Raw genomic sequence first — 25,792 nt, 5'->3', positions numbered from 1 at the left:
ATTTTAATACCAATCTTCATTGTACCCCATGATTTTGTAGAAAGACATTTAGACACAAACCGTTTTTTAAAGATTAGAAACAATCATTGACAAATTGAAAGGAGCAAATGCTTTACACTCAGTAAACGGATTATAATGGAACAGAAAGTGCATTTTTCTGACATCTTACAAACCATAAAGACTTGATAAAGTTTAAACCATAAAGTTTTCATTACTTAATGCAAATTGTCAAATAAACCAAATCAATGGATGAGACAATATTTGATGCAGTAGCGTTCTGTGCAACTTCCACCACTCCAGAATTTAGGAGCAAAGCTAAAATCATGACTGTTTCAGTTTGCAATTCCATCACCATTTTTAATCATTTTGCTTGAACTGCAGATTTCAAAATATTGGGCCAATAAAACACTTATGATGCAATGCAGTCCTCAATATATCTGTTATACAAAAAAATACCGTATACCCCAAGCCGCGAGCCAACATTTTAGGCAAAAAACACTGAATGATCTCAAAACTTAGTCTGTAAAATGAACAGAAACACGTTTGTAAAACATTGTGAATCATGGTTGCAAAAGTTAACAGACAAAAATCTGATTTGTATTGGCTTATTAATTGTAAAGATGAAATATAACCTTAAATGATTTTGAGCCCATCATAGGGTGAACCTGTCAAAATAGTGCATAAAGAAAATGACGATTTTTAGAATCGAGATTGACAATTACAATAATTCACCGTAAGTGACAGGAACGGAAACACATGCAGCCTTAAAACATTATCAGTGAGAACCGAAAATGAAGCCCAACATACAGTATTAATATCTTTTACACATCTGTTACTCACACGTGCAGCTCAACAAACATCACCTGACGTCTCGCTAGGTTGTAGTTTGTCGTGGTAGTGGATTCATTTACACACACACACAGACACACACGTATATATATATAAAACCCTCTAAAAGCAAATGCAATTTGATAACGGATATGGTAAAAAATACAGTATTCTTACAAATAACAACTTTTGAGAAGTTTTCCCCCGAAGTGTCCACAATTTGTTTTATAATATTCTGCAGCTTCATATTAAATCATGGGTCCTGCAGGCCACTCTGGAAAACCCTTGAAGAACAGGAAGTGATATGTGAAAAACGGTTCTTATCAGGCCTCTGATTCGCCCTTTTTCTGCCCCTCCTCTCCTGCATCGCTGTCCTCTGATTGGCTGTTGCTAAGGACCAAGACCTGTCCATCAGCAGCTGGTTGGCTGGGTCGGCTGGAGGCGGCGATCAAACGGCTTTGTTCCTCAAGATCCTGAAGGTTTGGAGAACACGGTTTACTTATGAAATGTGTTTAATTATACACTTCTGCTTAAAAGTTAAAGAAAAGTAATACTGAATGAATCAAAAGTGACAGTAAATGTGGTTTAAATATCACGCTTTCCACAAAAATAAGCAGCACAACTGTTTTCAACACTGATAATAATCATGTCTCTTGAGCATCAAATCATCATATCAGAATGATTTCTGGAGGATCATGTGACACTGAAGACTGAAGTAATGTTGCTAAATACTCAGTTTTGATCACAGGAATAAATTACATTTTACCATATATTCACATTTACATTTAGGGTTGCCACCTTCAATACAGAAAAATAAGGGACGCCTGCCACAGCGGTGGCCACATCCCTTGGGGCCACGATGACCACAGTCCCGATGGTGTGCCAGTGCAGTGGTCGTATATCATAACTTAAAACATGTTTTCATAATGTGTATATATATTAAGATTGATACCAATGGACATTATAATAGGATATCTGCTATTGAAATCAGTGTGAACAGATGCACTCAGTATAATACACAGCTATGACAATGAAAAACAAACTCAGCTGCTGTAACCTAGAGGGGAGCAGGATAAGAAATTGCAAATTAACTCGAGTAATTTTATAGTGTTGTGAACAAAGATTTTGACTAAAATATTTGTCATTGTTTGCAGTAACACCATCCAAACAGTGAAACCACACCTAAATAACTGTAAATGATATAATATCTACAATCATTTCTTATTTTAATAAAACACATAGCAACATTTTTAGTTTTGGTAAGTTAAGTAAATATATTTATGTATTATTCCGTTTTTATATAGTCTATTTTTAATTCTATAGTAGCCTATTGGATGATGCAATTATTTAAATTTGTTAAGCATAACAAATAGTTGTTTATTTTATTCCTAAAAGGTCCTATTTTGATTAAATATGTATTAAATATATATATATCTTATCTCTTATTAAAGTAATGCTTGTGTCTGACTGTACAACTTAACCTTAATAAACAAATCATACCATAACATCATTAATGTAGCCTACATTATTAACATTATATCTTAATAGGCAGCATATGAAATCTAACGTTATCAATCAAAAAATTATTTTGATACAGGGTATTTGGACCTGCCTTCTGAAACAAACCAATCAAACAAACCAACGACGGCAGCGACCCAATTAGGGGCAGAATAGGACGTGTCTTCACACAATGCGGGTGGACCTATGTAAAATACGGGACAAATCGTCATTTTTCCTGAAAATACGGGACGATTCCGTATTTCACGGGACGGGTGGCAACCCTATTTACATTGTAATAAAATTTCAGATTTTTTACTGTATTTTTGTCAAAAAATTGACCAAAGTCTTGAGAATACAAGATTAACCCTCTGGTGCTGCTCGTGTGTCGGTCAAAAATGAGAACAAAAACTAATTAATTAAATGAAATGATTGTACTAGATATTAGTTTGAAAATACTTTTATTTAATATTTGGTATTTTTATGGGATTTTATTGTACTAAATTATATATTTACGCAGTAGTTATAATCTATTCACTTTTTGAGCATGGGCTTTTTAAAGACAACATCTGGCAGATTATGGCTGAAGTGAATTTTTTTTTTTTTTTTAAAGTTAACTTTAAGTTATAAAACTAATAATCCTCATATGAGTGATTAGTAAAGGATCATGTGACACTGAAGACTGGAGTAATGATAATAAATTCAGCTTTGATCACAGAAATAAATTACACTTCACATAGAGAACAGCCGTTTTGAAACTGTAATATTATTTCACATTTTTACTGTATTTTTGATCAAATAAATGCAGCCTCGATGAGCAGAAGAGACGACTTCAAAACCATTAAAAAGTCAACATTTTGTGGATGCTGGTTACAATGAGAATCATGGGATGTGAATGTCTGTTACCTTCTCGATCTGTTTTTGTTTATGCAGTTCTTCCTGTTGTTTCTCCTTGGCTTTGTCCAGCTCTCTCTGTTTCTTTGAGGCTTTGCGGTCCTGTCATAAAAATATACATACATGCATATCCTCAAGAATCATCAGCATTATCAATTTCATGTATTCAAATAAATGCAGATTTTTCTCACCATCTCCGAGTGGAGGGCGATCTGCTTTGCAAGTCCAACACTGTCACAGATCTGATATATTCAAGAAAAAAAGGTATAAACACGTCCTTATTAAAATAGAACAATTTAAGTTTATATGCAAATATGAGCTCAAGGTATTTGCACCTTCTCTCCATCATTGTTTGACTCAAAGACGTAGCAGACGGTCACAGGCCGCCCATCCACTCGTCCTCCTGCCGTCTGCAGCACGAAACCAAACAAGCGCTTGTTCTCCTGATGTGTCGCACACAGCACAACGCTGGAGAGAGAGAACTGAGGAACGGCAGAGCAGACACTGGCTTCAGAACAGCACACCCGATATGAGCAGTGAACAAAACTGATAAACGATTGGTTAAGGACGTACCCGTAGTCTTGTGACTTGTGTCTGTGGGTCAATAAGCCTGGAATAAACAAACAGAACTTTATAAAAGACACAAAAGTTTGGCGTAAAGTAAGCCTAGTCAAAGTTTTGAAAATACACGATTACCACTTCTTTTTTATTTCAATGAAATTACTCTATATACTATATTTTAGTTCAATTGTTAAATATTTTGTATTTTTAGGGGATTTTATGGTACTAAATTATATTTATGCAGTAGTTATAATCCATTTATTAACTTTTTGAACATTTCTGAAAATGAAATTTCCCATCTTTAAATGTTTTGGAGCACAGACTGAAGTTTGAGCTCTTTTCAAAGACGACACTTGGCAGATTATTGCTGAAGTGAAAGAAGTTTAAAAAAGTGAACTTGAAAAAAAGTTATACAATAAAATGCACCAGAATACCATTTAAAAATTGTAATGAAATATATATTTTCCAAAACACGTTCTACTCTAAAACTGAGAGAATATCAAAGTCATAAATCAAAACGAGCAAATTTGAGGTTGAGATCTCAAAAAATGTGCTTTCAGTCAGATTTTGTTTGGGCGCAGTACCAAACGCTTCCAAATTCGCCTCCGGTTCATTTCCAATGCACAAACAATTCAAGTGTGACTCTTTTTGTCAGGACCATTTACCTTTTCGAATCATATCTATGATTTGTTTGTGCGTTCACACTCCAAGTGCCAAAACCTTTACAAAGTTTCGCACCATTCCCATTAAGTAAAACATTAAAAACTGTCAAATATGATCGAACAGCACTAGAGGGTTATGGGTGTGTTCACAAGTTCTCTAGTTTTTGGTCCAGACCAAAAAAGAAAATTATACAATTTAGTCCTGTTACGCACTTCATTTTTAAGTCCAAACCTAAAGATACAAAACCCAACAAAAAAAAGACATTTTTTTATCGTATTGGTTTTATGACTTAATTTATATTTTGTGACATAACTTACCGAACACAGGGTTTGACATTAGGTTTTTTGCTCACCAGCCACTGTGTGTAGTGGTTATTAGCCCCAATTTTGACATTGATTGTCAGGGTTCTGCCCTGGCAGCTCTGTCTGTTTTGTCTTTGTTTAATGTTTCTATGTTTGTGTTGTGTCTTAGTACATGGATCTGTCTCTCTCTGTGTTTGTCATGTGTTCCTCTTGTCCTGCCTCCTTGTTTGCTGTTACCACACCCCCTTGTTTAGTCAGGTCTAGTCCTCGTTTCACTAATTGTGCTCACCTGTTCCTCATGTGCTCTGGTCCCTTTATATTGTGCTACCTTCCCTCATGTCTTTGCTGGTTCGTTGCGTTTGTTTGTCCGTGCAAGCTTCTAGCCCAGTGTCTAGTCAGTTCTAGATTTAGTGTCTCCTGTCTTTCTAGCTTTGGATTTATTTTCAGTTTTTTCTTTGTTCCTGAGTTTTTTAGTCTAGTGAAGTTCTTTATTTTGCTCGTTTTCTCCAGGTTTTATTTTGGTATTTCTCTCTAGCCTTATTGTCTAGTTTTCTTGGTTTTGATAGCTTACCTCTTTATTTTTATTTTTCCTGTTTTCCACTTTTATTTTCAGTTCAGTCTTTTTATAGAGATTGGTTTTGTTTTATTTTTCCTCGTTTTCTAGCTCCAGTTATTATTTAAGTTTTTGTTTAATTTAGTCATAGTTCTTAGTGTGACTGTTGTTTCTTGTTGTCTTGTCTAGAGTCTTGTCGTGTGTGTGTGTCCTGTGTTGTTTTCTGTCCTTAGTTTTTCTCTGGCCGCTGTCTCCACTGCCTGTCAGCCAAGACGGGAGCTGCTTCTATGAGAACATCAAGCCTCAGGTTCCTGCCTGGATTGGTCCACCATCGCTCTGCCTGGTGTTGCCTCCGAGGCTGTCGTGAAGTTCATTGGCTGCCTGGACTGGTCTCAGTGGTCATCCTCCCCTGCCCGTCAACGTGGTGTCTTTCCCCTGCCCTGGTGTTTGGACTGTCACTCATCCACTACCCCATTGTGTCTGTTGATCTGTCTTGTTAATAAATCGTCATTATTTTTCCCTCTGCATCTGGGTCCTCCACTTCCTGATCCCTGACATTGATACCATGGGAAAAACTGCCATATAGATTTTTTTTTTAATATTAACTCATAATTCAGCAGCAGGTTTATTAGGCTGCTGTCACTTTAAAGGGGTCATATAATGGCATTTTTGTACAAGTTAACATGATTCTTTAGTGTCTAAATGATAACTTTGTAATATACTTTAATTAAAAATTCTCATTAGTATTGTAAGAACACTAATTTAACCTCGTCAAAAACAGCTCTGTTTTCAGCAAGCCGTTCTCGTGCATACGGCTTTAAATGCTAATGTGCTTTGCTCACTATGCTTACACACACACACACACACACGGAGTCGAAAGAATGGCCACGCTACTCTCTGAGGAAATCTGTGCAACTTTAGCAATATGAACCGGTGTGTGACAACGGGACAAGACAACAGCTTCAACGAAATTCGACAATTAAAGCTAAACAGGCGTTTCTGAATGGCTGGTTAACGTAATGTCACTGATCTGTCTTCATGTACTGGCAGGGTAACGTTAGCGATGAATGCTGTGTTTACTGATGTTTACATTAGTTCATTGACAGATTGATGTTACAGCTAATGCCAATAAAAACGTTTTTTCTGTAAATGTCGGCTTGTCAGTGATGCTTAACGTTATCAATGCAGTGTAATAACTGTTACAACACGATTTATTTTTTGACAGTAATTTATAAACCATCTAACATAATTAAGCTTATGTTAGCTACCACGTCCATGTTAACTTTAAAACCAGCGTACACAGTTTGTAATAACACAATAACCATAATGCGTTGTTCATTATAAACGTGCGATTATGAATTATATTGAGAACGTCATACGTAGAAAGCATGCCATAATGTAACTTACCCACTTTAGCCGCATTTATCGTGAAGCGTGTACGCGTTTCAAACTACTCACTGGTGAGAAATGCTTCACGGTTCGCGCAGACATAAAAATATTGACGAAAACAAAACTTAGCCACTCCGTCTTGAGCGGTTTGGATTTAGGAACACCAGAATGACTGCTGTGTTCATTATTACACCCAAGATCAGAACACTACATTCACTTAGACGCCTTTCTGCTCCAGCGTATTCACAATGGCAGACTATGACAGAGCTCACTCGGGGCGGGTCTGAGATGAAACGCTGCTGTCAATCAACAGTCGTGGGAGGGGCGTCGGGTCGTGTGACGTCACACGGCCGAACGGCTCAATTTGAGACAGGGGAAAACATATAAGGAAATTAAATCATTACAGGATAGTTGTGTACAGGCACTGCCAACACACATTTCCACACAATCAGCTTGTAAAAGTGCATGTACCATTATATGACCCCTTTAAGACCTGACGCACAGATCCATTATACTGTTACACGTGCATTTCTTTCTCAAATGTTTACATTCACCTAAAACAGAACTGACTGAGTTTACGGGAATACTCCCCAAGACATTTTTACATTTTTTGTGTGTGCATATTTTTGTGTGTTTGACTGTATAAGCGCAATAATCGGCGAAAAAGAACTCAATTTAGTTCTGGCGGCTTTATGTGCAGCACTTTGAGTGTGAGCACAAAATCTGCGGAAATTAGTAACATTATGCGCAATACACGCAATCCCATGCCGAAATTCAAGCCCTGTGACAGCAACAATATTCATCTGGAGCAAATGAAGCGAGTGAGTAAGAGGAGGAGGGTTTGTGTGATAGTGTAGATATTGTTTCTATTCTGTGGAAAATGAGTATTGGAAGTGTTTCATATATTTCAGTATCTATATGTATCAAAAAATCGATACTTTTGACAATATACCAAGTTGTGTTTTGGCTAAATGTGCTCGTTGTGTGTGCGTAGCTACAGATGATGCTATTTTGACCAGATGAGAACTCGTGAAGAGTTTATAAAACATCTAAAGGAGTCAAAACAGAGGCAGGAATCCCTCTGTCACACACACAAATTTTAAAAAACAAATTTAAAATGCTTGACATATTCACAGGCTCTTTTTAATGACTTCAGGACAAGCAGCAGAGCCCTGATCCAGGATCAGTTCAACACCGCTGTGAGAATATCAAACGCCGTAACTCACTTCAGGCATTCGCACGTGACGAGCAGATGCGATTCGGTCATTCTGAAGATGTTGTGTATGGCTCGGGCTGCCAGGATCTGTCTCATGGTCTCATAGATGACGTCCGTGCTCTCTGTGGCCTTCACCTCCATGCAGCCCAAAAACCGAACAATGAAAAGCTGGTGCAGGATCGAGTCTGGAACAACATGAGAGATTCAGGGTGCGTTCACACTTGTAGTTCGGTTAGTTTGGTCCGGACCAAAAAACAAAAACAAAACATAGTCCTGATCCGCTTAGCGTTCACACTGGCATTTTTAACAGCGAACCTAAAGTTACCGAACCAAAGGCACAGGGAGACGCTCACAACCTGATTGGTCGGCTTATATGACGCAGGAGCTGCTTACCGAACATTCAAAACTATGCTGTGTGCTGATTAAACACCATCATTTTATGCGTGTACATATGGCATTATTATTACCCGCTGAGAACTCATGAAGAGCTCATAAAATGTTCAAAACATTCAAAACAGCAGCAGGATTTCCTCTGTTGTGCAGAAAAGAGACGGCCGTTCTGTCGTCTGTACCGACTGATGGCCAACAGGTCCTCTGATGAGAAGAACCAGGTTAGCTTTTTGTGCGTATTTTCTAGCATTTTCAAAACATGCTCGTCGGACCAAATATTGATAAGGCTCTTCCTCGTTGCTCCACGTTCGCCCTCTAACATTATTCATTTTGGATACACCGATCTTTCCGCGTCGTTAAATCAGTTGACTATGCGTCGCATCTTATGACATCACGTCCGGTTTTTGGTCCGTTTACATGTCTTTGGTCCGTGTTGCATTCATAAATCAGTCGAACCGCATCAGAGTTGGTTTGGAAGCGGACCGAGACTCATCTTTTAAGCGCTCTCGGTCCACTTGTTTGGTGCGCACCAGGGTTCGGAAGGCAGCGTTCACATATGTTCAAATGAACCGCACTAACAGAGCAATCGCACCAGGGTTCGTTTTAATCCAACCAAACATGACAAGTGTGAACGCACCCTGAGTCCCACTTCACAGCAACATGAAATCAAAATGCATTTTCTTAGCATTTTCTCTGCTCTTTTCTGCTCATGCAACCAGAGCCAAATGAGTGGAGAAAATAATATTAATGAATAATATCATAGCCTGCTTCGCACAATCTAATCAAATCAGATGGATATAATAATCAAGTCCCAGCCTATATTATATCCCTGAATATTATGTTTCACTAGAAAATACGACATTATTGATGTTAAATGCATTGTGAATGCCATTTCATGTGCAGTTTAAGCCATTAAAGGGATAGTACACACAAAAAATAAAACTCTGTCATTAAAATAAAAGATAAAAATGCATACCTTTATATAAACTATTCTTTTAAAACTCATATTCTAGTCTCTCTCTATATTATATATATATATATATATATATATATATATATATATATATATATATATATATATATATATATATATATATATATATATATATATATATATGATATATATATATGATCATTTTGGGGTTTTCTAAAATTCCTGTGATCATTACTCCAGTCTTCAGTGTCCCATGATCCTTCAGAAATCATTATTATATGATGATTTGCTGCTCAATTATTATTATTGTCAAGGTTGAAAACAGTCGTGCTTGATTTTTGTGGAATCTGTGATACTTTTTTCAGGATTCTTTGATAAATATAAAGTTATTTTAAATAGAATATTTTATAAATGTCATTACTGACATTTATTATCTATTTTTTATGCATGCTTAATTAATTAAAGCATACATTTCCTTTAAAAAAATAAAATCTTACTGACCCCAAACTTTTGAATGGTAGTATATACAGTCTTGTTCAAAATAATAGCAGTACAATGTGACTAACCAGAATAATCAAGGTTTTTAGTATATTTTTTATTGCTACGTGGCAAACAAGTTACCAGTAGGTTCAGTAGATTCTCAGAAAACAAACAAGACCCAGCATTCATGATATGCACGCTCTTAAGGCTGTGCAATTGGGCAATTAGTTGAAAGGGGTGTGTTCAAAAAAATAGCAGTGTCTACCTTTGACTGTACAAACTCAAAACTATTTTGTACAAACATTTTTTTTTCTTCTGGGATTTAGCAATCCTGTGAATCACTAAACTAATATTTAGTTGTATGACCACAGTTTTTTAAAACTGCTTGACATCTGTGTGGCATGGAGTCAACCAACTTGTGGCACCTCTCAGCTGTTATTCCACTCCATGATTCTTTAACAACATTCCACAATTCATTCACATTTCTTGGTTTTGCTTCAGAAACAGCATTTTTGATATCACCCCACAAGTTCTCAATTGGATTAAGGTCTGGAGATTGGGCTGGCCACTCCATAACATTAATTTTGTTGGTTTGGAACCAAGACTTTGCCCGTTTACTAGTGTGTTTTGGGTCATTGTCTTGTTGAAACAACCATTTCAAGGGCATGTCCTCTTCAGCATAGGGCAACATGACCTCTTCAAGTATTTTAACATATGCAAACTGATCCATGATCCCTGGTATGCGATAAATAGGCCCAACACCATAGTAGGAGAAACATGCCCATATCATGATGCTTGCACCTCCATGCTTCACTGTCTTCACTGTGTACTGTGGCTTGAATTCAGAGTTTGGGGGTCGTCTCACAAACTGCCTGTGGCCCTTGGACCCAAAAAGAACAATTTTACTCTCATCAGTCCACAAAATGTTCCTCCATTTCTCTTTAGGCCAGTTGATGTGTTCTTTGGCAAATTGTAACCTCTTCTGCACATGCCTTTTTTTTAACAGAGGGACTTTGCGGGGGATTCTTGAAAATAGATTAGCTTCACACAGACGTCTTCTAACTGTCACAGTACTTACAGGTAACTCCAGACTGTCTTTGATCATCCTGGAGGTGATCATTGGCTGAGCCTTTGCCATTCTGGTTATTCTTCTATCCATTTTGATGGTTGTCTTCCGTTTTCTTCCACGTCTCTCTGGTTTTGCTCTCCATTTTAAGGCATTGGAGATCATTTTAGCTGAACAGCCTATCATTTTTTGCACCTCTTTATAGGTTTTCCCCTCTCTAATCAACTTTTTAATCAAAGTACGCTGTTCTTCTGAACAATGTCTTGAACGACCCATTTTCCTCAGCTTTCAAATGCATGTTCAACAAGTGTTGGCTTCATCCTTAAATAGGGGCCACCTGATTCACACCTGTTTCTTCACAAAATTGATGACCTCAGTGATTGAATGCCACACTGCTATTTTTTTGAACACACCCCTTTCAACTAATTCAACTAATTGCCCAATTGCACAGCCTTAAGAGCGTGCATATCATGAATGCTGGGTCTTGTTTGTTTTCTGACAATCTACTGAACCTACTGGTAACTTGTTTGCCACGTAGCAATAAAAAAATATACGAAAAACCTTGATTATTCTGGTTAGTCACATTGTACTGCTATTATTTTGAACAATACTGTACATATAATTTTATCAATGTACCTTCACTTTCTTCGGACTGTGTCCCTCCAGATTCCCCGAATGGATTGGTCCTTCTTTCAGCAAAGGGAAAAACACAAACCAGTGCTTTACGTCTATGCTTGATAATTCGCTAATAAGAGTCAAGAGTAAACTGCCCTCTTTATCTATCAACTTTGAGCACTCTTAAGCAGACCTGCCCTGGCCGCCGCTCTTGGCCTGACTCGCGTGCTCCTCGGTGACGGGTGAGATGATGTCAAACTGAATGGGCGTGTCCGGAGCCACCAGCGAATCCAGAGACAGAGACGACAGCGCCGGAGACTCGGAGCCCACGGAGCACTGACTGCCTGACCGGGCTGTTTTGGGCCGCCCTTGCCTTCAGGGGAAAAAAACGAATGCTTTGAGAAAGAAAACATGGAATCATTTACAAGCACAATATATGCTTCTCTCCGATATGGGAAATCATGTTTTGAGTTTAAATGTATTTACAAAACGGTCAAATCAAGTCAAGACAAATCAACTTCATTTATATAGCGCTTTTTACAATGCCGATTGTTTCAAAGCAGATCCACAGTGTTAAACGGGAAAATAATGCGACAGAATGTGATTCGGCTGTATAGCCACTCTGGAGAAAACGGTGACGTCATCAGCTCATTTCAATTATCATATGTGGGCAGATCTGTAATTTAGTTGATAAATAAATTTTGTTTAGTAATTAAATGTTTATTTAGTTAAAATTTGTGTCCCCAAATGTTTGAATTCTTAATAAATCAAGTTATGTTTTTGAAAGGGGTCTGCTCACCAAGGCTTCATTTATCTGACATAAAAAAATAAAAAATAAAAAAAATTTATATATATATATATATATATATATATATATATATATATATATATATATATATATATATATATATATATAAATTTAATAACATTTAAAATAACTATTTTTAATTGAATACAAGATAAAAGTTCAGCAAATACAAAAAGGTGACGATAAAAACTGTAATAATGTTTAATTTTTTTTTTATATATATCATTGTTTCTACAAAAATGTGAAGAGCCACAACTGTTTTCAACACTAATAATAATCAGAAAGGTTTTTTGAGCATAAAATCAGTATATTAGAATGATTTGTGAAGGATCATGTGACACCGAAGACTGGAGTAATGATGCTGGACATTCAGCTTTGATCACAGGAATAAATTACACTTTAATGTATATTCACATATAAAAGAAATATATTTTAAACTGTAATTTCACTTTTTGCTGTATTTTGATCAAATAAATGCAGCTTTGCTGAGCAGAAGACAACTTTCAAAACATTTAAAAAATGTAAATGTTTGACTCGTAGTATATTCTTAGTAATGCAATATCCACACTTACTGTGCCTTCAAGACTATTAACTATTATAGACAAAATTAAAAAAGAAATTTTGTAATATTAAAGTGGCCCTATTATGCTTTTTTAAAGGCTCCTAATGTTGTCTCCTACAACATGTTTACAAGCATCCAATGTCAAAAAACACATCTTCTCATAATGTATATTGCAGCATCACTTCTTTTCTCACAGTGTCTGAAACGGTTCACTAAATGATTCGATCTCTCCAAACCCCGCCTTTCTGAGAGATACCCTGCTCTGATTGGTCGACGACCGTTTACAGAGTGTCAGAAATGAAAGTCTCATTACCATATCTGAAGCCACAACTACAGTGTTTGAGGGCGGGGCAAAACACATGTTTTTCACCGGTAGCCAATGAAGGCCATCGGTTGATAATATGCAAATTTTGTTACATTGTTACATAGGTTTGTAACAGGAAGTTTGTCTGGAATGATTGATGACAGAGGTTCAGAAACTTTATTTATCATGCACTTTGATATTTAAGACATTGCAGACCTTTTCAACAAAGAGCTTTATTACACACTGCATGAAAGATAATATTTGAAAAAGCATAATAGAGGCACTTTAAGTGCTGGTGTAATGTTGTTACTCACATGCTCGGTCTAAAACTCTCGTGTCGCTGTTGAAAGGATGGAGAAGGAGTCACGGCCTCCAGTGCCGACTGATTCACTCTTGCTGCGATTTCCTGCCATAGAGAAACATTAGCAATACCTGACTTTAAACTGCATTAAAGCTATGGTGTTATGTATGCAGAGGCTTAGGTTTTCAAGATCTGAACCCTACACTCACCTCTGGGTTTTCACTGAGGTATATCCTCTTAGAGATGTTGTTTATCGTTGCAATCCACTAAAAAAAAAGAAAAACATTCCAATTAGTGAATCTAAAGAAGGCCATCATGTTTAGGGTCATATTTCCTCCATATTTTGAATAGTAAGCCTATTTTTTAGAACCATAAGTTATTTCATATTGTAACATAACATGCATGATGCACATTTTCCCCACAATTCTCATTATTGTAAATAATGTATATCAAATCTAATATTTTGCATCATGATAGTTTTACTTCTACTGCCGTTATTTATGCTAATTTTAAAGAAATAATTGTTCTTAAAAAGGCTACAATTACAGTAATGAGAATTTAAAGAGAAATACTAATAAACTCATTTGAATTATAGGGTTATTAGAATTATACTCACCCAGGCTGCTTTTATTTGGTTAAAAATACAGTAAGAACAGTAATTTTGTGAAATATTATTACAATTTAAAATAGCTATTGTGATATTTCTGATTATGATCAATGTTGAAAAGAGTTGTACAGCTTCATATTTTTTTCATATATTCATATTTTTTAAAGGATTCTTTGATGAACAGAAAGTTCAAAATAAATAATAAAGAGATTTTAAATGTTACAAAACATTTCTGATCAATTTAACGAATCCTTGCTGAATTGTATAAAATAATTAATTACTTTTTAAAACATTTTTACTGACCCTAAACTTGTGAATGGTAGTGTAATAATATATATTTTTTAAATGTTCTTGGTGAAATTGACCCTTATATCAGTATGTGGCTTTTCACAGAAGGTTCTCCATGTGACTGAGATTTAATGGCCGTCAGTTCTCTCACCTCCTCACAGTCTTTCCTGCTCTCCGCCTGTAATATGGCCGCCCTGCGGTACAAGGAAAGAAAGAAACAGTCATTCAGTGAAACTCAGAATGACTCGATATCTGGCACACGCACTGAGAAAGGATAATGCAGCCGTTTTACCCGGCTGATAAATATTCAGTTCATCAGCTTAAACCGGATCAGCATTTGGGAATTCTCGGACAGCACTTTAGCACTTCAGTTTTTACATCTCTCATTACTACACTCATTACTAATACCATAAGACCAGCGCAGGTCACCAAAACATTTAGGGAATTTAGTTTCCAAAGAACAAATAAGGGCTGACAAAGAGCTAAACTGTGAAATCTGACCATGACTAGACTCAGCTTCAAGACAAAGACATTTGCTAAAACTATTTTAGTAACCACAGAGATGAAATTACTGTAAAAATGTCACATTTCACTACGTCACAGCTTTCTCGGGACAAGATCGACATGTAAAACAACCAGAACCAGTGTCATTTTAGTATCACTGAGTGACTAGTATTGATCTAGTTAAAAAAAAGTAATCTTTTTTTTAAATATATTTTCTGTTTTCATTTGAAGTTTTGTAATTTTCTGTTTTTCTAATATTTTTATAAGTTTGTGTATGTCTATGTCGTTTTTATTAATTATTTCAACACATCGTTAAACAATGAAAATGAGAAATTATGCTATGGCAACTAGCTGAAATAAAATAAGTCTACATTTTATTATAGATTTTATCCTATTTCAGTTAACGTTTATTTTATTTAAAGCAACTATTTTTATTAATGGTTTTAGTTAACTGTAATAACACTTCCTTTAGTTTATAGTAGAGGTGCATGATCAAAAAAATTCAAAAACGCTGATTCATCCAGTAATGAAAAAAGGGAAGTCTTTACGAGTGAGTCATTGAATCATTCACTCAAGAGATTTGATCAAAAATGCTGATTTATCCAGTAATGAAACAAGTGAAGTATTTATTAATGAGTCATTGAATCATAATCGTAATCATTAAAAAATGCTGATTCATCCAGTAATTAAACAAGTGACGTCTTTACGAGTGAATCATTGAATCATTCACTCAAGAGATTCGATCAAAAACGCTGATTCATTTACATTTATGCATTTAGCAGACGCTTTTATCCAAAGCGACTTACAACTGAGGAGTACAGGAAGCGATCCGTCATTAAGAGGCGAAGAAACGCAAAAAAGTGCCTTAAATACAAGGTTTTGGACATTACTCAGAGTAGCATAAGCTAGAATAGGGAGGGAATAGAGACAAATAGAGGAAAAAGATTTATATTTTTTTATTTATTCATCCAGTGGTCACTGAATCATTCACTCAAGAGATTCGATCAAAAACGCTGATTCATCCAGTAATAAACAAGTGAAGTCTTTACGAGTGAATCATTGATTGAATCATTCACTCAAGAGATTCATTCAAAAACGCTGATTCATCCAGTAATGAAACAAAAAGTCTTTACGAATCATTGAATCATAATCGTAATCGTTAAAAAATGCTGATTTATTCAGACATTAAACAAGTGAAGTCTTTACGAGTCCGTCATTGAATCATTCACTCAAACCAATTTCTTTAAAGGCAGGTTTATCAGAAATAATAAATGTTACACAAAACTGCACCTAGAAGAAGTATATTGTAATACCAGTCCAGACAGATTTGTGCATCTAAAATCTTACTTCTTTCCGTCAAACGATGTGATCTGAAAGCAGAAACGGCGGTCCTCACAGTCCACTGCCATGACGGAGCAGTTGTCAATGTCCATCACGAGACCTCCGGCTACGGCTCCACGTGATTGGCTCATGAGGTTTCCTCCCTGGGTGAAGAAGTACTGCCGGTCCCAGCTGGACGACACCAGGCCTGTTTTACTGGCGGAGAGAGGCATGAGATCAGTATAAACGCAGGCAACTGAAGCACATTGAAGTGTTGATGTTCTCTTACTTGCGAGTGTTGAGGTAGCCGGCCTTGCGGGTCAGGTTGCGGTTCACAGGGATGGTGTTTGGGTCCGGGTCGGGCATGTACAGCGGGTCACTGGCCTCTTTCAGGTCTTGAATCGTCTGCTCCACCGCTTCAGCGTCCCTGTCCATTTCCCTCCGAACACTATGACCACCAAGAGATGAAAATCAGGCTCACAAATACAGTACACAACCATTAATTTCCCCGTAATTAAAGGGTTAGTTCACCCAAAAATTAACTTGATGTCATTAATGACTCACCCTAATGTCGTTCCTCACCCGTAAGACCTCCGTTCATCTTTAGACACAGTTTAAGATATATTATATTTAGTTCGAGAGCTTTTCTGTTCCTTAAATGAAAGTGTAGGTGTAGATTGAAACAAAGATTTGACCGGTTATCAATCAGTGTATTGATTCATGATTCAGATTGCGTGTCAAACTGCTGAAATCACGTGACATTTGCGATCCGAATCATGAATCAATACACTGATTCATAACCGTTTGATTCTTTGTTTGAGGATTGAAAACAAATGCGGAAGAGAAGACAATGCTGAATAAAGTCGTAGTTTTTGTTATTTTTGGACCCAAATGTATTTTCGATGCTTCAAGAGACTCTAATTAACCCACTGATGTCTCATATGGACTACTTTGATGATGTTTTTATTCCCTTTCTGGACATGGACAGTATAGTGTGCATACACTTGCATTGAAGGAACAGAAAAGCTCTCGGACTAAATATAAAATATCTTAAACTGTGTGTGAAGATGAACGGAGGTCTTACGGGTGAGGAACAACCTTAGGAGGGTGAGTCATTAATGACATAAATTTAATTTTTGGGTGAACTAACCCTTTAATGAACTATTTTTCTCATTTGCAAATAGCACAAACTTAAATGCAAAGAACAACGAGAAAGCATAACGGCGAATTTAACGTTGTACAATAATTTGCATTTTGTATAAAATATAAAAGACTGTTGAAACGTTTAAGGTTTCTAAAACAAGCATCTTCTGCTCACCGAGGCTGATCAAAAATACAGTAAAAACTGAAATATTGGAAATATTTCTACTTTCAAAATAGCTGTTTTCTATGTAAATATATAATAAATGTAATTTTTTCCTGTGATCAAATCTGAATTTTAAAAAATCTTCAGTGTCACATGATTCTTCAGAAATCATTCTAATATGCAAGAAAAAGTTCAAAAGAACAGCATATATTTAAAATGAAATCTTTATAAATGTCTTTTGTAATTTTTGATTTAATGTGCTCTTGCTGATAAATTTTTTTACAATGTATTTATTAAAAGCCCAGATAGAGATAACGATTGACTGATAATTATCTTTGTTTTAAAACCGATATGACGACTCATAATAGATATAACATTATAAATCTGCACAGTTTTGGCTTTTTTTCATTCTTAACATTGAAATATGGAAAGAAAATAGAAAGCTGTTGAAAATAGAAAAGTGTTTAATACTTAACCCTAATTAACCATATTGTATGAATTAGAAAAATAAGTTCTGAATCATCTGCTTCCAATTTCAAAATATGATAATCGGATAATCAGACCAATAAAAACCTTACCATCACATAAATTGATACATTTCTTTAAATGTATTGTGAGATGCATTAATCCAGCATATTTTAGTATTATTTATATACTATTATAGTATTTATTTATACTATATATACAGTCTTGTTCAAAATAATAGCAGTACAATGTGACTAACCAGAATAATCAAGGTTTTTAGTATATTTTTTATTGCTACGTGGCAAACAAGTTACCAGTAGGTTCAGTAGATTGTCAGAAAACAAACAAGACCCAGCATTCATGATATGCACGCTCTTAAGGCTGTGCAATTGGGCAATTAGTTGAAAGGGGTGTGTTCAAAAAAATAGCAGTGTCTACCTTTGACTGTACAAACTCAAAACTATTTTGTACAAACATTTTTTTTTTCTGGGATTTAGCAATCCTGTGAATCACTAAACTAATATTTAGTTGTATGACCACAGTTTTTTAAAACTGCTTGACATCTGTGTGGCATGGAGTCAACCAACTTGTGGCACCTCTCAGCTGTTATTCCACTCCATGATTCTTTAACAACATTCCACAATTCATTCACATTTCTTGGTTTTGCTTCAGAAACAGCATTTTTGATATCACCCCACAAGTTCTCAATTGGATTAAGGTCTGGAGATTGGGCTGGCCACTCCATAACATTAATTTTGTTGGTTTGGAACCAAGACTTTGCCCGTTTACTAGTGTGTTTTGGGTCATTGTCTTGTTGAAACAACCGTTTCAAGGGCATGTCCTCTTCCGCATAGGGCAACATGACCTCTTCAAGTATTTTAACATATGCAAACTGATCCATGATCCCTGGTATGCGATAAATAGGCCCAACACCATAGTAGGAGAAACATGCCCATATCATGATGCTTGCACCTCCATGCTTCACTGTCTTCACTGTGCACTGTGGCTTGAATTCAGAGTTTGGGGGTCGTCTCACAAACTGCCTGTGGCCCTTGGACCCAAAAAGAACAATTTTACTCTCATCAGTCCACAAAATGTTCCTCCATTTCTCTTTAGGCCAGTTGATGTGTTCTTTGGCAAATTGTAACCTCTTCTGCACATGCCTTTTTTTTAACAGAGGGACTTCGCGGGGGATTCTTGAAAATAGATTAGCTTCACACAGACGTCTTCTAACTGTCACAGTACTTACAGGTAACTCCAGACTGTCTTTGATCATCCTGGAGGTGATCATTGGCTGAGCCTTTGCCATTCTGGTTATTCTTCTATCCATTTTGATGGTTGTCTTCCGTTTTCTTCCACGTCTCTCTGGTTTTGCTCTCCATTTTAAGGCATTGGAGATCATTTTAGCTGAACAGCCTATCATTTTTTGCACCTCTTTATAGGTTTTCCCCTCTCTAATCAACTTTTTAATCAAAGTACGCTGTTCTTCTGAACAATGTCTTGAACGACCCATTTTCCTCAGCTTTCAAATGCATGTTCAACAAGTGTTGGCTTCATCCTTAAATAGGGGCCACCTGATTCACACCTGTTTCTTCACAAAATTGATGACCTCAGTGATTGAATGCCACACTGCTATTTTTTTGAACACACCCCTTTCAACTAATTCAACTAATTGCCCAATTGCACAGCCTTAAGAGCGTGCATATCATGAATGCTGGGTCTTGTTTGTTTTCTGACAATCTACTGAACCTACTGGTAACTTGTTTGCCACGTAGCAATAAAAAATATTCTAAAAACCTTGATTATTCTGGTTAGTCACATTGTACTGCTATTATTTTGAACAAGACTGTATATATATATACTTATATTTAAATTTTAGTTTTATATTTTCCAGTTTTGATTTTCTTTTAGTAATTGTTATGTCCAGTTATCATTTTATTAGTTTATTTAGTTTTTTTAAATATATTTCTACTCAGCTATATATTTTTTATTCATTATTTATTTATTATTCAGCTGTTTCAGTTTTAGAAGTGAAGTAGCTTTTTCTACTCAAAAGCAAAAAAAAAATTGAAATGTCCAGCGCGCTCCTCCATGTTTCTCCAAGGACATCAAGGCATTGGAACAACAGCAGGGTAAGTAAAAGATTGTTTTATTTTAATTTCAGGGTGAACTATCCCTTTAAGTTTTTCATATTTTATTTAATCTTCATTTTTATCAGTTTTAGTTTAAGTTGTGTGTGAAACTCACTTCTGCACGCTGGTTCCGATGTTCGTGAGAAAATCCTCCCATTGCTGCGTCAGATTCTCTGATCCCAGTTTGAAAAAACTGATCTGATGAAAATGCAACAATAATGAACTATAAGCAGACTATATTATCAGAAGGTGTTATGGATTAAATATGAGGTCTATAGTTCATGAACACCTGCGCCTGCATATATCCCAGTAACGGCTCCAACAGCGCAATCTTCTTCTTGTACTGCAGCATGTTTAGCGATGCGAAGTAGTGCATCGTGGTCTCGTGGTGTTTTTTCCTAGACGTGTACACGTCCTCCATCACTTCATTCTTCACCTGCAGGGGACGCATGGATGAGTTAGTTACAGGTAGAGCAGGACATGCTTTTCTCAACTGGGAATTGATTGGATGGTGAAAAGTCTGGTTGAAAAATAAAGTGGGTCAAAAACTTATTTCAGAGTTGGTGCAAGTTTGATGCAAGACAATGGAGACTAGTGTTTGGAATAACAGTCACTGATCGTTCACAGTAAGATTGAGAACATGCACTAAGAACGTTTTGTTTCATCTCAACTTCATTTCTGTTAAAGTGCCCCTGTTATGCTTTTTCAAATATTATCTTTCATGCCCTGTGTAATAAAGCTCTTTGTAAAATGTCTGCAATGAATGTCTTAATGACCAAAGTTCATAACAAATAAAGTCACTGTCTCCTAAAAGAAATAATCTATTCTGAATTGCTGAAATGAGTCGAGTAGTCTAACGTCCAGTTGCATACCTACGTAACAATGTAACAAACTTGTGTAACGCCAGCCTAAGGTCTTCATTGGCTGACTGCAAACAACATCTAATTTTTCCCGCCCTCAAACATAGTAGTTGTAGTCGAGATGGGAAGAGTTTGGTTTGTGTTGTTCATGTCAAGAAGACGCTGTTTTCAGCACTGCAAATCCACTACAATACACTTACAAAAATAAGGACTTGCTCTGGAATTGATACAGAAGTAAGTGGTCGACCAATCACATCAGACTGGGCCCTTTGACCTATCAGAGCACAGTAGACCAATCACAACAGACTGGGCCATCTGACCAATCATAGAAGAGCAGGCTCTCAGATAGACCGGGTTTAGAGAGACCGAATCTTCAAACAAGCCGTTTTCAGACACTTTGAGAAATGAGATGATGTGCAATATACATTATGAGAAAGTGTTTTTTGACCTTGGATGCATGGAAATCTATTGAAGGACAGTCCAAAACAAAATTAGGAGCCTTTCAAATAGCGTCATGGGGGCACTTTAAACTGAATAATGAGTTATTTGTCTTCTTTTCTCATCCTGGACAAGGACACCGGTATCAGCCAACCGTCTCAGAGTAACAGATGCTCATCTATCGGCGGTCGGGCCAGCTCTCAGTGTGTGTTCTAATAAATGAGGACAGCCAGAGCATTCAGCAAGAAAAACACACACACCTTACACTCTTATCAGCACATGCAAACTAACCAGGCGTCAATTATACAACACTGTAAAGTCTCAAAATGCCACACCTTCTCGTTTTCCTTTCGCTTAGACAGACGGCTGTATCTGTTTATGGCTGCATCGTGATCTGAAACGAAATATATTAAACATAATGAAGCAGAAATAATGGCTTCATTATCATATGTCGCAGCAATTATGTAGAAAAGAACAATAACAAAGTGCTTACCATCACTTGCGATCTGAAACACTTCCTTCAGGATGAGAATTTCTAGAGATGGAGGAAAATTAATGTGTTATGTAAGCGATAATGTACCATCAGTCAGCGTATTACACAGCTACTTAACTAAAAGAGCCTGAAATATTGATTTGAGGTCAATTACATTTTATGAGTGAAGAATAACAGACATGAAATGAACACTGGAAATGGTCGGCTTTCTATAACAATCAATTATGCAGTCATTATAAGCAGCATACCAAATCAGAATAATGCATTGCTGTCTCATACCTCTCAAATCTCTCTCTTTAAACTGTGTGATGGGGAACATCATGGCGTCTGCGAGCTGAGTGGAGAGAACGGCGTGACAGGAACTGAGCTGAAATAAAAACGGGATTATGAGTGAAATCTCAATGATCATACCAGCACAGGATGTTAATGAGTGATTGATGTCATTCTGACCTCGTCTATGACTTTGGCAAACTGCTGCAAAGTGGAGCTCATGACCTCATCGTCGCCCCCCAGAGGAAAACGCTGCACGCCAGAGAACAGAATGAGGTTACAATACCACGCAGCTAGAACACAAGCCCTTATATGGACAATAAACTGAGGTATAAACGCATCAAATGATCAGAAATCACCTGTTTCTCATAGTCTTTCAGTAATTTAGAGGTCAAATGTGTGGCAGCGCTCAGTTCATTCTGAAAGAGATCCACGCAAGTCTCGTGAAAACATGTATATCGATCATTTTCACCCCAGTCAAAAGAAAGAAAAGTATTATATTTTGCATACATTTTTTTTGCATTGACATTTTCATGACAATTAAGCAGTTTTTTTGTCTCAATTATGAAGATTTTTTTAATTGCATTAATTTGTTTTGTTCAGTTGTATTTTTTTCCAAGTCAGTATTAAAAAACTATTTACACATGAAATTAATTATTAATAATAATATCATAATAGTAATTACTATAATTAATAATAATATATAATAACATTATTAATATATTATTATATCTTCTATAAATATGAATATGTATTATACTATTATTAATAATATTAATACTATTTCTTCTGCGATGTTGTTAAGAATAAATTAAAAAATAATTAATAAAATACTACTATTATTATATTAATATTATTGTTAATAATAATCATTTACAAATAGTAGAAATAAAATACTATCATTATTATATTATTATTAATACTATTACTGCTGTTGTTAATAATAATATTTTAAAATTAGTAGAAATAAAATAAAGTAAATCATTATTGTATCTAGTATAATATTAGGGTGGATTATAATAATAATATAATGCAAAAAATCATGATTCTAAAAATAAATTTCTCATTGCATTAAGTTGTTTTGTTCATTTGCTTTAATTACAGTAATTACTACTACTATTATTATTATTATCATTAATAATAATATTAATATCATAATAGCATTATTATTACTACATTATATTATCTAGTATAAATATGAATATGTATTATTATATTTTTATTAATAATATTAATACTGTTACTGCTGCTGCTGTTAAAAGTAATAATAATAATAATAATAAATAGTATAAATAAAATTATATCATTTTTATATCTGAAAATGAATTATCTTTATCCAAACATGTTATCCTTTTTGGATCTAAATATATGACGTTCTAAACTTGTGCGTGATTCATCGATTAAGACTAAAGTAATCAAACACTATCCTAATAATGTGGATATATTCTTGAGCATACCTGATATAATATTTCATGTGTAAGGAGTCAGTTCCACTGATTTACACAGAGAATATTATAATGTGAGTGTTAGGAGTGGGTTCTCACCTGGGCGTCATAGATTCTCTGCATGGCTTTGAAGAGCTGACTGAAATAACTGGATATTGCTGCTGTGTCTTCCTCAAACACCCCGAGCAGAGAGCGTGTCTAGAAAAACATATATGAGAAGATATATCAAACAATAATAGATATCATTATCAACAATAAATGTGACCCTGGAGCACAAAACCAGTCATAAGTCTCACGGGTATATTTGTGGCAATAGCCAATTTTCCATGAAGATATTTTATACATTTCCTACCGTAAATATCTAAAAAAAAAAAAATATTATTAGTAGTAATATGCATTGCTAAGGACTTTATTTGGACAACTTGTACAGATTATTTTTTTCAATATTTAGATTTTTTTGCACCCTCAGATTCCAGATTTTCAAATAGTTGTATCTCAGCCAAATATTGCCCTATCCTAACAAACCATACATCAATGGAAAGATTATTTATTCATTAACCCTTAAAACTGGTTTTGTGGTCCAGGGTCACATATATCATAACATATATAATGAATATGAGAAGCAACAATGTGTAGACATGACTTTAATGTAGTGTTACTATCATAACATGTATCGTTTATTGAAGAGACAGTTCTGTTGAGACATTACAGAGCAATGTGCCAGTTTTCACAGCAAAATCATCCAGAATATTAATGTTAACCATTCGCTCTTATTAATGATCAGTTTCCATCTGATATCTATGTACAGCACTGATCAAGCAATGTTTAGACTCTCTTTGCAGTTTTCTTATATATTTAAAATATGAGTTTTTGATTCATCTGTGTTATAATAACTCATCATGCCAAATCCAATCCACCACCACCCATCAAAAAGCTAAAAAGCTCAAAATCAGTCAAATCAAACCATCAGGATGAACAGACTCATGATCTTCACAGAATGCGAAGCACGAGCAGCAGATGTTTATTATTAATAATGCTCATGTGTTTATGTATTTCTGTTAGCTTGTTAGCTAAATGATGATATTTACCTGCGGACTGTCTTCCAGGGTTTCCTCTATCGGTAATGTATCGAATCCAGGCATGATTTCGGATTTAACGCGAGCGCAACGATATATGCTTTTATTCAGAATCAAAAGTCTTAATGTTATAATGTTGATCTTCGCTTTATTACTGACAAATCAACACCCACCCGGATCCGCCCACAAACACGGAAGTCCCGCCTCCCCCGGCCGCTGATTGGTGGAGACGCTGTCGATCATTTGATGACGTCTACGCTTGTTTATTAGAAATAAAAGACATTCGTGACTCTTTGATGGTAAATGATATTAGTATAAAAGATAAATATTTCTTTCATTAGTGTTTTTTTCTCTTCACCTACAATTTACAAAAAAAAATGTTTTACTTTATTTTTCGTTTTTTGTTGTATTGAATTCATATTATGCAGAGTGTATTGTGTGTGTGTGAAAGAGAGAGAGATAGAGAGATAGAGATAGAGAGAGAGAGAGAGAGATAGAGATAGAGAGAGAGAGAGAGAGAGAGAGAGAGAGAGAGAGAGAGAGAGAGAGAGAGAGAGAGAGAGGAGAGAGAGAGAGAGAGAGAGAGAGAGAGAGAGAGCTGAATGCACACATACTCATGGGGTCTCATGTCACTGTGGGGACCTACATCGATGTCCCAACGGGTAAAAAGCTTATAAATCATACAGAATGAGTTCATTTGAAAATATAAAAATGCAGAAAGTTTCGTGTGATGGGTAGGTTTAGGGGTAGTGTAGGGGATAGAATATATGGTTTACAGTAGGCTATAAAAACCATTAGGCTACGTCTGTAGCGAGTCCCTAGAAAGATAGCGCACCAGAAGTGTGTGTGTTTGTTATTGTGTGAGTGTGTGTGTGAGTGTGTGCGTGTTTGTGAGTGAGCGTGTGATTGTGCATGAGTGTGTGTTTGTGTGTGTATTTGATTAAGTATGTGTGTGTTATTGTGTGTGTGTGACTGAGTGTGTTTGATGTTTGTCAAATTTTGTATTTCAATAAAGGGAAAGATTTAAATAGATACATTTAAAAAGGTCAATTTAATGAGATCTGAAATGAGACAACTAAATGTATTTTCATCTATTTTAATATATTTTGCACAAAAACGTTAGCCAGCAAAATGTAAAATCTCAATAGATTAAAAAAGCTTTTTACACAGGTGTGCTTCCTAAAAAAGCTAATGATCTTATAAAGACCACTTCCCTTCATAAAAG

General features: G+C 35.7%; 1 protein-coding gene across 2 annotated transcripts; it reads right to left on the bottom strand.

Annotated features, from left to right (window-relative positions):
• appl1 (adaptor protein, phosphotyrosine interaction, PH domain and leucine zipper containing 1) lies at nucleotides 1-24,773 on the bottom strand. Of its 2 annotated transcripts, none has more exons than XM_067430766.1 (22): nucleotides 24,580-24,773; nucleotides 23,591-23,689; nucleotides 22,406-22,465; nucleotides 22,227-22,298; nucleotides 22,056-22,143; nucleotides 21,777-21,818; nucleotides 21,619-21,677; nucleotides 20,275-20,421; nucleotides 20,101-20,183; nucleotides 16,372-16,530; nucleotides 16,110-16,298; nucleotides 14,410-14,452; nucleotides 13,573-13,629; nucleotides 13,377-13,468; nucleotides 11,582-11,761; nucleotides 11,410-11,462; nucleotides 7,914-8,088; nucleotides 3,793-3,829; nucleotides 3,555-3,701; nucleotides 3,411-3,461; nucleotides 3,232-3,321; nucleotides 1-1,301 (listed from the first exon to the last, which is right to left on the bottom strand). In XM_067430766.1, exons 1-22 carry the CDS (start codon nucleotides 24,631-24,633, stop codon nucleotides 1,152-1,154), a joined length of 2,127 nt encoding a protein of 708 aa, XP_067286867.1. In that variant the 5' UTR covers nucleotides 24,634-24,773; the 3' UTR covers nucleotides 1-1,151. The 2 variants fall into 2 exon arrangements, with proteins under 2 accessions (XP_067286867.1, XP_067286868.1); XM_067430767.1 differs by having other exon boundaries at nucleotides 11,410-11,459.
• Nucleotides 24,774-25,792: the final 1,019 nt, after the last annotated feature.

This window comes from Pseudorasbora parva, chromosome 22 (genome assembly GCF_024679245.1).
Source record: "Pseudorasbora parva isolate DD20220531a chromosome 22, ASM2467924v1, whole genome shotgun sequence".
In the NCBI taxonomy this organism is placed as follows: Eukaryota; Metazoa; Chordata; class Actinopteri; order Cypriniformes; family Gobionidae; genus Pseudorasbora; species Pseudorasbora parva.
Note: the sequence above shows the minus strand (reverse complement) of the source record. Positions and strands in the feature narration are given on the sequence as shown.

Excerpts from the sequence above, each read along its gene's own strand:
- appl1 (XM_067430766.1), bottom strand. The coding sequence starts at position 24,633 with ATGCCTGGATTCGATACATTACCGATAGAGGAAACCCTGGAAGACAGT. Across the intron at positions 16,299-16,371 it reads GGCTACCTCAACACTCGCAA|TAAAACAGGCCTGGTGTCGT; the intron begins GTAAGAGAACAT and ends TCTCTCCGCCAG. Across the intron at positions 3,322-3,410 it reads TCGCCCTCCACTCGGAGATG|GACCGCAAAGCCTCAAAGAA; the intron begins GTGAGAAAAATC and ends TTTTTATGACAG.